The following is a 12,228-nucleotide window of genomic DNA, read 5'->3' on the forward strand; positions in this document are numbered from 1 at the left end:
ATTTTGTTGTCGCCAAATATCGGGATGGAAAGCCGCAGTCCTTGCTTCAGCAGTTTCCACCTAACAATATTTTCTCAACTCCGTCGAAAATGGACTGCTCTACAAGCTGCTGCCAGAGAAAACGCTTGCATTTGCTGGTGACCCCTGCTACAGCGGCAAGCACAGCAAGGAGCGGCTCACTCTCCTCGTGGGCAGCAACATGTCAGGCAGCGAGAAGCTTCCATTACTAGTAATAGGCAAGTCGAAGCATACAAGATATTTCAAGGGGGCAGTGGCTCTGCCTGTTCTCTGAGAAGCTAACAAGAAGGCGTGGGTAACACAGCAGTTACTCAAAGCGTACGTGCGCAAGCTGGACAGAAGGTATAATCAGCAATATCGAAGAGTTCTGCTGTTTGTGAATAACTGCGCTGCGCATGGCCACATTAAGGACCTGAAGGCTATACAGATTGAATTTCTGCCACCGAATACCGCAGCAATTCTGCAGCCGATGGACCAAGGCGTGATTCGGAACTTGAAGCATCATTACCGTATTTACTCGCATAATCCTCGCACTTTTTTTGCCGTAAAACTGATGCAAAGTTGGGGGGTGCAAGAATTATGGGGGAAAACTTTCCACGAAAACGTACAGAGCGAAAAAGAAAACAAGTGGCCGCAAATCGGGATTCTCACACCAGCAATTAACAGCAAGCTTTAAGAAGTATTAATTAAAACTTATCTTAACAATAAGAGCAGAGGTTCAACACAAGGCAAGATTTATTTGAGACACAAAAAGTGCAAGCAAATAGCCGAGAATTAGAATACCATACACAAAGCTTGTGGGCGTTGCGGGCGTAGCGGTAGTGTTCATCGCTCAACAGGAGCCCTCAAAAGGTAAGCGTAGAACGTCAATATTGGGCTGATAGCTATTTAACAGAATCGTCCGCAGTTTCCTTCTAAAGAAATAAAGTTTACCATCATTCCCAGCTTTAGGCATACGGCAGGCCCAATGCGTCTTGGTGGCTTTCAGCTGCCGTCACCAGTAGCGAACACAAAACTCATAGATAAACGGCGGCCCTGTTGCCGTTGTTTAGTGCATGATCTATCACTCGCAACTTGAAGCAGCCGTGTAGCTTCAGTATCGCCCCATAACGAGTCAAAATTACCGACACAACATACATAACGCCGCAACGCGCACTGGCCACTTCGGCTTGGCATAGATTGAATTGCAAATCCGTGCAATAGTACGCTTGATGCTTAAGAGATGGCGCGTGCTGTCATCATCTTTGGCTGGAACGAGCAGACGACATTATTGCGGCAATTTTCGGGGGTGGGATAATTACTCGAGAAAAAAAAGAAATCGTATTTTTGTTGGGCGATGTGGGGGGTGCGAGAATTGTGCGAGTGCGAGGATTACGCGAGTAAATACGGTACAAATCAAGCGTGCTTAGCCACATAGCGCTTTGCTCCGACAACGGGAAAAGCTACGCTGCTAACCTCAGGTCTGCCGTCGGCATGCTAGCGGAATCCTGGAAGGCGGTTACGCACAAGACTCCGCGGAACTGTTTTTGCCACGCTGGCTTCACACTCGACGCCGAGGAGCCGTCTCTTCCCAAGTGAACAGCGTGTGTGACGAACTGCTATCCGCAGGTGTTGCCTTCGACGATCTGCGCCCTGCTGGCGTGTCGATTCCAGCCGGGATAACCTTTGAGGGCTTCGCCGACGCTGACAAAGACCTTGAGCTATGAGCAGACTTCACCGATGACGAAAACATTCGTCAAGTTAAGGAGGATTCTGACGACTCCGACACCGAGAACGAAGAGATCTCCTACAGAGCCAGCGAGCACTGATGGCACTGTCATCAGTGTACAGCGGCAACATGACGTTGACTTAAATTGAGGCAGACATGATCCCGGGCAAGCAGACCACATTGCAGAAGAAAATAGGCGCCTTTGTGCCGAAGTGCGGACCTATGAGGTAGCGCTGGCCACGTCAGATTAAAAATTTTTTTTTTTTTTATAAATGGCTTTTTTCAGAGCCACCTAAACAATGCATTGGCTGAATTGCAATGGGAATCTTGTACTCCAGCCGTTACCTTCTCCGTCAGCGAAAAATACCTACGAAAAAAAAAAGGCGCGTTTTCACGTGCATTTGTCTTTCCAGGCTGCCCAATTTTTCGGCCGTTTTCACGGTCCCTTGAGGGTCCGGAAAATTGGACGTCGACTGTATAAAAATGTTCTACTGTACTATTCAGCTTCCGTCACAAATCACATCATAATGAAGAGATAACACACCCTAGGGAACTGCAACTTGCTTGCAAGCACAATTTTTCTTTTTCTTCGTGTTTATGTTTGCCTTGGCTTTCTCTTATAAATCCTAATGAGCTCTCTGGTGGAGCTCAGTAGTAATTTCACAACCACCTTTGCCTGCCACAGAGCACAGTTGTCTGCTGGACCTGTGGCCATTCGCTGCATTTTTGTCCCAGCACTGTACCATATTAAGAGAGGTAAATGTCGTATAAGCAAGGTAAAGATGTCAAAATAGGTTGGTCTAACTTCAGTACACAGACTAATCGATAACAGAGATGGCATTGTCATCGAATGTGCATTAGAGGGTTAGTAGATGGCCTTACATGATGTTGCTGTCAGTGGTGGCCTTCTACATAAGACCGAGAAGAAAACTGCTGCCCTTTTTTTATTCCCGTTACATCATGTATTAATTATTTAAAACTAACACACAGGGGATAACTATGTCATCTTTAAAAAGACAAGCCCACAAATCAAAACGTCATTCAGCCTCTTTAAGACCCCTTGCTGGCTACTGTTCCACAGTGCTTCGATATGTTGCAACCAACCCTTACTTTGAATGCCTTATGATCTCGTGTTTAACCTGCACCAACTACACAGAAAATTTGGAGCCAATATTGAGGTATAGTTATGCCCAAATTTCAGAGTGAATGGTGGCTTCATGGCATGGCTAGCATGTAATGCAAGGAAGGTGGCTGCATATCAATACACGGGGGGGGGCTTCCCCCTCCCCCCTTAAATAAGGAAAGGGGGGGCTATATGCAAAGGAGTGTTGTACGTGAAAAAAATGACCCCACTTCCCCAAAGGGAACTGTGAGGAAATGGAAATGCATTTCTTGCGCCGAGAGAGTACCGTTGCCATCAGATATCCGCCTTCACCGACTTCTGTCACTGCCTTAGAGGCGCCTAGCCAGAGAACGGGTGAAAGTGAGGAGCAAGCGGACGGGAGAGCGGGGCGCTAGTGCTCTCGGCTCGGCGTTGGAGTTGCACAGCGGCATCTCGAGCACACATTTCCGGATGTTCTTGAGAGGCCCCCACCCAGCGAACGGTTGAGAGTGCGACGCGAATGGACGGAAGAGTGGGGCACAGGAGAGAGAGCGAACGAAAGGAGGAGCAGCGAATCACTGCACCTACCCTCTTCTACACTTTCTCGCACCACATACTCTGGTTGCTAGCGGCGAGGATAAGTGCATCCACGTAGAGCAGTTGCTATGGGAGAGGTAGTGAGAGCGAAGCGCTAGGGACTGCTGGCGCACGGCTGCCGCTGCAGACGCTGTCGCCGGATGCCTGACATAGCCCGACTAAGAAATGCATTCGCATTTAAAATACAGGGTATGAAAGCATTCATCAAGGAGTAGTTCGCCCAGCTTACCGAGCATACGCAGCAGAGCTGCAAGGCTCTCCTGCTGTAGCCTCTGCTGAGCCTGGGTGTGGCTCTCCCCGAGTGCTGCCATGGCCGCCTCTTGTTCTTGTCGATCACGTGCCATCTCTGCCTGAAGCTCCTTGATGCGCTCCTCCAGGCTCTGACGTTTTGTACACATGTGATGAGAATACGGCAAATAATCTACGGGTACTACTTGAACAAGGTAGCAATGTGAAAAAAAGGCGCTTGGGTGGGCATCAAATGACAAAAGAATACTACAAACACATTATTTGCTATCCGGAGCATTATTCGATGATTGTGTTCAATCATGCATTCATTGAAACAGTGAGGTATACCGTGCACAAAATGAGCTTGATTCTCAGGAGTCGTAAGCAACTACGAATGACTCTGGCATCTTGCATAAGCGTCAATGACAAAAGAACAATGTCCTGCAGCACTCATGCTACTGGTGCTCTTCACAATTTCTGTACTTTGAGTCTCAGAGATTTTCTCCAGTTCTCTTCATTGGCTCTTGCTAATACACTACAGAGAAGTAGCACTGGCATGTGTCTAGGATGTCAAGTCACGCTTCGGAAACACAACTTCATGCCCATATGCAATGAGTAAACATAAACAAAAAGAAAGCACAGCCTGCAGTGGGATCAGGCACCTTAATGTTGTAGTGGAAAAGAGCAATGCCGTGGCTACAGCAATGGCAAAAAATATGGGTCAGCTCAACACACAATTCAGCAGCTACAGCTCATTAGAAGTGATACAGTTGCCAGCCCCGCTTGTTCAGTGCTGACGGATTCAAACACATCGACTTAGAGATTAAACATGCTTTCGTTCCTATAGTCTCTTGGTTGTCTTCCATCGGCATAACATGAACTTGTGCACTTACATTCGAGCCAACAGCACCTAATGTAGGTGCATGAACCAACAGCACCTTTGCACCACGAGACAACAACCAACAGCACCATGAGCTATCAGCACCTTTAGCGGTCGAACTTGTAAAGACATGGTGCAGTTATCCTGAGCAATTGCACACACCAGTTGCTCTACTTAATGGTTAGGTGTTTCATTTCAATTCATGAGCACTGTACTTCATTTTCTTTGTTGCTTATTTATGGCAATGTAACGGTAATGGTGCAGTTTCGGTAGAGCGTGTATCATAGTAATGTGGTCAGCAATACTAATTGTTAGGGTTTTATGTCGGCGGTTGTGGCGTACTTTGCCTAAATGGTCTAATAATGGTAGGGTTTCTATCTTCTAGTTTTCTTTTTACACTGCTTCAGCAATAAGGATGACTGGTATACCAGATGGAGAAAAGTGTAGTTACCGCAGGTTTCGTAGAGAAACTGCGCTTGCATTTAATAGTAACACTTCTAGAACATCTCATGAAAATGCATGGTGCTAACTCTAAAAGTGAATTACCATGACAGTTTCTTACAGCATAGGTGAACTAGTTTGACAAAAGGCCCGCCCCACGGACTTACATTTGCACAACTTCAAAGCCATGTTCAGCAAACTGCATCTGCCATGAAGCGCTCTAGCAATTGAACTCGAATATGATTGTGCAGTGAAGGCAAAAAAATAATAATAATTTTTATCTGCGTAACTGCAGCATAGTGTAGCCAGGGAGCCCCACAGATCCTGGCCTTGAAAGAGAAGACAAGTGAATCAAAGAAAGAGACAGCAAAGAGCACAGATGGCACATACCGTGATCAGGACGTACTCCTGGTGCAAGAAGCAAAAAGGCAAGCGTGAAAAGCGAGGTAGATCAGTGCCGGGAGAAGAGAGCAGCCAACAAAACATGCGCCGGCTGAACGCAACATTGACAAAATTGTTCTTTGACAAAGCCTGTCCCAAGCAATATGTTTTGTCAGAGAGGCCAAGTGAATGAGTGCTGCATTCACTTAGGACAACTGTGCGAGAAGGTCCTCTGAATAAACTTGCACTTTGCTTCTCCTTCAATTATCCAAAGAGAAAGCATTTTACAGAGTTTTTTTTCTTGTTTGTTTTTGATGTTTAGAGTTTATTTGGCTAAGTGAAACTATTTTTACTGGTTAAAATATAAAAATGCTCATGCAGAAATTTCTGTAATGTTTCAACTATAAAACTGCAACACCCCCCAAATTGACGAATAGAAACAAAAAAAAGAAGAAAGAGAGAGCCATGCCCAATTTGCGAGGACTCTTAAATTATAATTAAAAAGTCACTCAGCAACTCTGTCTCGTATTTTCTATTAGAACTCTTTATTTTTGAGCCACAGGCTAATTAACATGCTTCACTATAACTGATACATTGTCAAAGTCTACACATCTGGCTTTGTAATAGGAAAACAATATTAACTGATATGAACATGACCACCAAGACATTATATTTGTCTCATTATGAGCAACAATTCATGACCTCTATGTTGCTTTCAATATTCATCACCGCTGTATTCGTCAGCCATATAATACTTTGCATATGACAGTCATCCTGGGAAAAGTATGCGAATGCAAAAATTACAAGGACAGCTTGTGGCACGCATGCAAATAAATGCTTTCATTGCAGCTTCACAGCAGTGCAAAATGCATTGCCTTGAAGCCATGTAAACAGATGCAATCTGAAAAGCAAGAGGGTAAAGCACAATACCGTTTGATGGAAAGAACTGCAAATTGAAGGGCTTTTTAGGGCTTTTTTTCGGGGGGGGGGGCATTTCTTTTTAGACACAATATTGAAGAACTAACAGACAATGTATAGGGCATGTTATTAAAAGTGATTGGAATGTGAATGTAAAAAAAAGAAAATTGCACGAAATGACAACTTGCAGTGAGCAGAAACCGAACCTGCGTCCACCATTTTCTGCTAGCAGCAAGTTATCTTTTCGTTCACTTCTCTTTAGTCACATTTACACTGCATTTAATACTAGCAACATCACCTATACTTCTCTTGGAATCATTGTCTGTTAATTATCATTAATACTATTTGACTTAATACATATAGCTTTACATTTAAAATACACTATGGGAAGGAGGGGTTGCTTTTGCAAATTTTGAGCACTGTTAAGCACAAGTAGTTGGGTGCATGACTTTCTCTTTCTCTGGTTGCAGGCTACATGCAGAGGTGCTGATATATGCCAAAATGCTAAGCTTACTTTGATGAGGCTACACTCTAATTATCCCAAATATCAAACAAAATGAGTGTTATCAAGGATCAACACATAATGCCAGTCAATTAATGTATTGAAAAAATGCGCTTTAATTTGCATTCAAGTGGCATTTTAGAAAAACTCCAGAAGGAAATGAGGCTAGTGTTTATGCAACAGGTGGTACTACAGCTTGGAAAAAAAAAAAAGGCACATTTAGTACTTGCTTGATTCCTTAACATCGCGTTAGTCCTGTTCTTTCTGTAAAAAAAAAAACAGCCAAACAATGTAAGAATAACGCAGTTGTGCTACTTATCGTAACCATTAAGTCGAGTTCTAAGACCAGTTGGCCTCACTACCGTAGCCTTGTACAGTGACGTGTGCCTTGGCGTTTTCTATTTGACCACGAACCTTTCATAGACAGCGTGACAGAAATTGTTCCTGATAATTCAAGATGTGCAAAAAGTGAACTAAGCTGTGAATGTCACAAAATGCCAATACCCTTCACTACATGGACACTTACGATAATGTTTTCGACAGCGAGTCAACACAGAAAGTACACCAAAAATTAAGTACAATAGACCCTCATTACAATGAAGTCGCTTTATTGGAATTATCGCTCCTATCAAAGTGTCACAAAGTCCCGACCCCAATGCGTGTATTTTAGACCGGATTATTCGAAGCATGTCGATAGCTTGCTTCACTTAGAACGAAGTAACAGGTTGCGGATCTATATTGACGGCAGCGCCAACAGCGAGTGAGCGACCGCCCATGTTGTCGAAGTGCCCGCACGCTTTTTTCATTCATGCCCTGCGACGAGCGGCCTTTTCTGCGCTGAGCAACGATGTTTGTGCTAGCGTCGCCAGGCTAAAGTGCGTCAGTGCAGACTGGTGGAGACGGCGGGAAACTCTCCGCGGCGCAAATTTTGCCCTCCTCCTCCGCACCCTACTCCGGTGCTATCTGCTACAGACGTGCTTGAAACGTGCTGGCTAATCCCTGCCGCTATGCCACTGGCTACGCTGGTGGTGTCACGTGACCAGTATGGAGCGTCAGCGTGCTTTCTGGGTTTTTTCCAGCCGTGGTTAGAAGACACGTGCGCGTGTGTTGTGCGAGGTCTGTCTGAACCCTGTGACGTGTGCACGCATCGTGAGTGCTTGTAGTTACCTCCGAATGAACATGGCACCGCTAGTGCCCACGTGGAAGTGTCTGCCATGGAAGCAGACAGTTCAACTGATAGGTGAGGAAGAAAAGAGGCCGGCAGAAGTCTGAAATTGATAACTATTGAGAATATCACCGTCATCATTATGAACTGTTCTGAAGAATAAAACTGCCGTACTGGACAGCTTCGAGAAGAGTTCCTCAGCTAAATGAAAGCGCAACCGTGATCCTATGTATTCTGAAGTGGAAAGGGCACTCTTCTCGAATGGCTGAAAAACTCTGTAAATGCAAACCTTCCTGTAAATGGGCCTGCAATGACTGCAAAAGTTAAAGCACTAGTCGCCCAAATGGGCAAGCAGGATTTTAAGTGCAGCAACGGCTGGCTTCAATGCTTCATTAGATGGCAAGGCCTGTCTTCAAAATCGATTATTGGTGAAAGCGCAGCCGTAGACCCAGACGTCATGGACGGATAGCATAAGCATCGGCTGAGCGCCCTACTTCAGCAGTATGAAGATAGAGACATTTACAACCTCGACGATGCGGCCTTCTTTTACGAACTATTGCTGAAGCGCATGTACACTACACCGGGCAGAACTGCATCAGGACGTAAACAAGGCAAAAAACGCGTTACAGTGCTGATCTATGTTAACGCAACTGGAGAGGACAAGCTCCCTCTGCTGATACTGAGGAAGTGGACAAAGCCCCTGTGCTTTCCTAAGTAAACGGTACGCAAAGACTGCAATACAGAAGCAACAGCCGAGCTTGAATGACTGCAGCCATTTTCGGATTTTCGAAGAGCACATGCGCCTGCTCGACCGAAAGTACAGCGCAAAGATTACAAATAACCTGCAAAGATTGCAAACTGCTTCACACACGCCGGATTTTCCCAGTCGCACACAGAAGTCGCTGATGATGACTGCGAGGTCTGCGACAATACCTACGAAGCTGTGAACAGTACATTGGCAGAGATCTGGAAGGCAGCTTCGAATTATTTGCTACAGCTGACGCAGATGTACCGTTGTTGCCCTAGCTAGGATGCCGAAATATCGTAATTATTCGCATAATGAAGAAACTTTTTTTTCTTTAAAAATTGGAGCTAAGTTGGGTACGCGTTTATTATGTGGGCTAAATTTTATGAACACTTTTTCGAGATGAGCGAAAAATGTGGTAATTAAAAAAAATAGGTCGCTTAACCTTTCGCAATTGACATACAGGTACACTGTTCAGAAACAGCTTCTTTGTTGTACTTCACTCATCTTCGGAAGTTGACACTTTCTTCTGCAAGCAGTCCCCGCGCCGCTGTGTACACGAGTGTTTCACGGCCATCTTTTCTCGCAATCATTTATCCCCCACAGTGGTATCTGTTGCGATCTCGAGGGACGCTCAGAAGCGTGCGCTATGATGCTATGACGCACTTTGCCAACTTCACGGCAACCTCGCACAACGACCGCGTCGCCGCCATTCACGTTGTAGCAAGTAAGGAACATTGCCGCAAGCTAACTCCAAAGCATCAAAATATACCGTCGACAACAAGATTAACGACAAAATACGGCCACCGCCTTGCTGTCCACATGAGAAATTACAGAAGAAAAGGTAGCCTATCTCTTGCATTCTTTTAATTACGTGCGGATAACAAGCACGAAGAGCTAATTGCAACCAAGCCAGCATCGGGGATGCTACCATGTAGGGGAAATCGTCACCACTTTTTCTGGGCTACAAGCGATTTTTTTTCTGGTTTCCCAGAAACCGGTGATGCGATGGCGACGAATAGCAAATCCTGTCGTGGTCGCTCAAAAATTGCGTGCATGTGGTTGGGCCTATAAATTTTGTATTTGTAGGAAGCGACCATCGGATGGCACAAGCAGTTTCGTGACCTTCATTCGTTGTGTGCTTCTCAGCTGCGATGTCTCTACACTTGCACTGTTCATGAACACCACTGTGGCGCATAATTAAAAAAGATTGGGGACTTGCCGTGCACAGATAGAAAGAAAAAGAATACTGCACACGGCAGCGAGTGAAGAGGGGGATGGAAGAGCGAGCCGAGGTGGCCGAAGAGGTCGGCATAATAATGAAAAACGGAAGACATTTAACAGGCAAGGAGGCGCCAGGTGGCGGTTCATCTGCTGCAGCACCAGCGGTAGCTGATGCTGCAGCAGATGAATGTAGGGGGTGCACTTTTTATGCGGGGGGGGGGGGGGGGATCTCAATTTCGACGACTGAAGTTGCAGGTGATTTTATTATGCGAGTGAATTAACTATGCAAATAAGTACGATAGTCGACATGCTCGGAGGCCCCAATGAAGAAGGTGAGCCGCTAGAGGGGCAGCCTCACAAAATACCATCAGTGACAAAAACACAGGAGAGCCTCTGTCTGTTGCAAAATAGAGTGGAGTGCGCAGGCAGTGACTACGACCTCATAATTTGCCTGAACAAACTAGTGGAGGCACTTCTCGCGCCCAGCTTAAGCACTTGACAAAGCCAGCTGAGTCACTTTTTGAGGCATGAATAAAGGTTTGTTTCACTGATTACCACTTCTGAAACTTGGCAGTACTTGCTGAGGTTTTATGGGGCAGCCGCGTACTATAGCAAAATAAATCTCGGTATAATGAACTTCAGGGGGTAGTGACAATTCATTTGTTACTTTAAAAGGTCGTTATAGCAAAAGTCCAAAAATTAACCATAAATACTTATTTTGCAAGGGATCAATGCTCAACCGAAAGTACCGACCAAAACGATTTACCTTTAAAGCGGTGGGTCCTTGAACTCATTTTTCACGAGAAAAGACAAATGCACTAGTGAACACTAAAAAATACAAGTTTACTTAAATAAGTCTGTGTTTTTTTTATGCCTGTAGCAAAGACTTCGCAGCGCGAAGGCCTCCAACTCATCCACATTCCTGTGGTGCGATTCGGTGGTCCAATCCACTTTCTCGCTAAGCGAAAACTGAAGCTCTTCCGCTTTTTCGTCGCAAGCAGAGATGAACTCATTAGAGAGTTTTGTAATAGCGCACCGCGAGCGCTTGCGGTGCGGTTGCTGCCACTGCGAATGCGTCATAACGCGAGTCGCCGGTCGCGTTCATAGCCTGCCCGCAAAAATCTGAAATAGCAGCCTGCAAGCGCTGTTTTTTTATTTATTTATTAACTTTTTTATTTTAATACTGCCAGTCTCACAGGGAGACCAAGGCAGGTGGGTATGTTGATACAACTTGAGGACGCATAAAAAAAAAAGAAGAAAAAAAGAAGAGAGAGAAAAAAAAAACAGCACAGTACAGAACACAGCTGTGTATCGGACAGAAAAACGGGATAAGGTACACATGTCTAAAATGCTTCGTGTGCATTTAAATCATGCTTATCTCTAGTACAATGTTAGTATTTACAACGCAACAATCAAACTAATAAAATCAAGTGTAACATAAACAATCATGTAAACAATGGAAGAACAATGTGCATGAACACAAAATGTTTTTTCGTGGTTAGTGCATATTTTCTATCGTGTCACAGAAGGTGGATGGTGATACAACGTTTGCAATTGTTGGTCAAGGCGATTCTACTCCCCAACTGCAGTAAAAAAAAATGAATATTTAAATGTGTCAGAAATGCAGAAGTATTCAGCTAGCGTTTTATTGTGCTTATTGCGTGATATACGGGACCTAGAGAAAGTGATGTAAATTGAAAAATCTATGTCAAAGCGATCATGCAGAATGTTGTGCATAAATTTCAAGCGAGCTTATTTTGCTCTACCTGCCAATGTGTGTAGTCCAGATGATGCTAAAATTTCTGTCGATGGGTCGGTGCGCTTGTATTTGTTGTGTATGAACCGTATTGCTTTTTTTTAACTTTTTCTAGTTGAGTTACGTTAGTAATTTTGTGGGGGGAACCAAACAATGCTAGCATATTCAAGCACTGGCCGCACAAAGGTTGTATAACTTAGGAGTTTGATGTGACTGGGAGCAGACTTGAGCGACCTTCTGGGGAAGAACAACTTACGGGTGGCTTTTGAGAATATGTTGGCAATATGTTTGTTCCACTTTAGGTCAGATGTTAGAGTTAGTCCTAGATACTTGTGTTCATGAACTTTAGTAAGCTCAGTGCCATTAAGTGAATAGGCAATTTCTGAAGTGTTCTTTTTTGTTGACACCGTCATTAACGCAAATTTTCTAGTATTGATAGCTGTTTGCCATTGTTTACACCACGTGTTAATCAAATTAAGTTGTCTGTTCAGGGTGAGGTGGTCTTCATAACATTTTATTTCTTTATATATGACACAGTTGTCTGCAAAAAGCTTTATGTCGCA

The 12,228-nt window shown here is 44.5% G+C and overlaps 3 protein-coding genes across 3 annotated transcripts in view; 1 reads left to right on the forward strand and 2 right to left on the reverse strand.

The window, feature by feature from the left end:
* LOC142804087 (uncharacterized) overlaps positions 1-12,228 on the reverse strand; it is a 446,442-nt gene that overhangs the window by 389,782 nt on the left and 44,432 nt on the right. The gene's annotated exons all lie outside the window — the stretch shown is intronic.
* LOC142804086 (uncharacterized) overlaps positions 1-12,228 on the forward strand; it is a 446,178-nt gene that overhangs the window by 387,570 nt on the left and 46,380 nt on the right. The gene's annotated exons all lie outside the window — the stretch shown is intronic.
* The window catches only part of LOC119170147 (Huntingtin interacting protein 1), a 130,636-nt gene that overhangs the window by 58,609 nt on the left and 59,799 nt on the right, over positions 1-12,228 (reverse strand). Inside the window, exon 18 of the mRNA XM_075890657.1 lies at positions 3,655-3,805. Coding sequence (XP_075746772.1) covers positions 3,655-3,805 — 151 coding nt within the window. The remainder of the gene's footprint in view (positions 1-3,654; positions 3,806-12,228) is intronic.

The sequence above is a fragment of the Rhipicephalus microplus genome, chromosome 3 (genome assembly GCF_043290135.1).
Source record: "Rhipicephalus microplus isolate Deutch F79 chromosome 3, USDA_Rmic, whole genome shotgun sequence".
Taxonomy (NCBI): domain Eukaryota; kingdom Metazoa; phylum Arthropoda; class Arachnida; order Ixodida; family Ixodidae; genus Rhipicephalus; species Rhipicephalus microplus.